Source organism: Nematolebias whitei, chromosome 6 (genome assembly GCF_014905685.2).
Source record: "Nematolebias whitei isolate Nwh7 chromosome 6, NemWhi1, whole genome shotgun sequence".
NCBI classification, from domain to species: Eukaryota; Metazoa; Chordata; class Actinopteri; order Cyprinodontiformes; family Rivulidae; genus Nematolebias; species Nematolebias whitei.
In genome coordinates, this window is record NC_056503.1 from 48,842,716 (window position 1) to 48,844,005 (window position 1,290).

Consider the following 1,290-nt stretch of genomic DNA (forward strand, 5'->3'; position numbering starts at 1 on the left):
AGCTTTGGTAAATGTAACGCCCTCGACACTCTTGGCCCCTTGGCTTCTTCGGCAGTATACTGGGGGCTTACAGCCACTCTGCTGTCACGAATCTGGGAGGTTTTTTTTGGTAGTGCTTTTAAATTATACAAACAGATAAATGCAGTTGTGAAATCCAGTTTCTAAGACTTATTGTCAAGGTTAAGTGTCGTCTCCTTTTCAGAAACCTTGAAAAGGTCATTCATGTTTTTATTACTGTATGAAACCTGCCCTGAAAATCTGACCTTGCAAGTAAATACCGGTTAAAAATCTTCTCTTCAAGTAGTGCCTTGAATATTAAAAAAGCTTGTGTCTAGTAATTGTTTTGTTTATTGTACCTTCAACTTAAAGATGTACATTTGACTTTCTTAGTGAATATCACAAAGCCTAATGCAAGAATAATTTATACCATAATATGCACACACACAAACACATATATACATATACATATGTATATGTATCTGTATATATGTGTATGTATCTGTATATACATATATACATATATATATATATATATACATATATATATATATATATGTATATGTATATATATGTGTATATGTATACATGTATATATGTATACAGATACATATACATATATACACACATATATACATATATATATATATGTATATGTATATATGTATATATATATGTATATATGTATATATGTGTTTGTGTGTGTGCATATAATGGTATAAATTATTCTTGCATTAGGCTTTGTGATATTCACTAAAAAAGTCAAATGTACATCTTTAAGTTGAAGGTACAATAAACAAAACAATTACTAGACACAAGCTTTTTTAATATTCAAGGCACGGTAAACGCTCCTTGCCTGTGGAGCTGGGCTGCAGCCCATCAGGGTAAATGCTCGAGCATGAAGTCTCAACTGTCTGCGCAGTTTCCACACGGCTCACTGACTTCACAAGGTACGTACGAGTATGTGGGAGGAGCCTCAAATGTTTTGCTGCCACGACAGCTTATTGTTTTGTCTTTAATTAAAGTGCTTTCATTTTATGCTCTGGGTCTCCGAGTCGTGCCTGCACCACTGGGTTCTGCTTCAAAACCACCGCTTTTCATGACAAATGCCTGTGTAATTAATTTTCATTCATTTATGTGTTACTGATCTGGTGTGGGATGGCAGGGGTGGGAGGGGTTTTGTGTTTTAAATGTTCAAAATGAAAAATTAATAAAGACTTTGATTTAAAAAATAAAATAGAATAACAGGACCTTTCCGGAACTCCAAAACATTATCTGTTCTGCTCTCTGCAC

The 1,290-nt window shown here is 34.0% G+C and overlaps 1 protein-coding gene across 1 annotated transcript in view; it reads left to right on the forward strand.

Annotated features, from left to right (window-relative positions):
- Positions 1-1,290, forward strand: part of LOC119411031 (aldehyde dehydrogenase family 3 member H1-like) — a 35,320-nt gene that overhangs the window by 6,709 nt on the left and 27,321 nt on the right. The window contains exon 3 of the mRNA XM_037677954.1: positions 920-947. Coding sequence (XP_037533882.1) covers positions 920-947 — 28 coding nt within the window. The remainder of the gene's footprint in view (positions 1-919; positions 948-1,290) is intronic.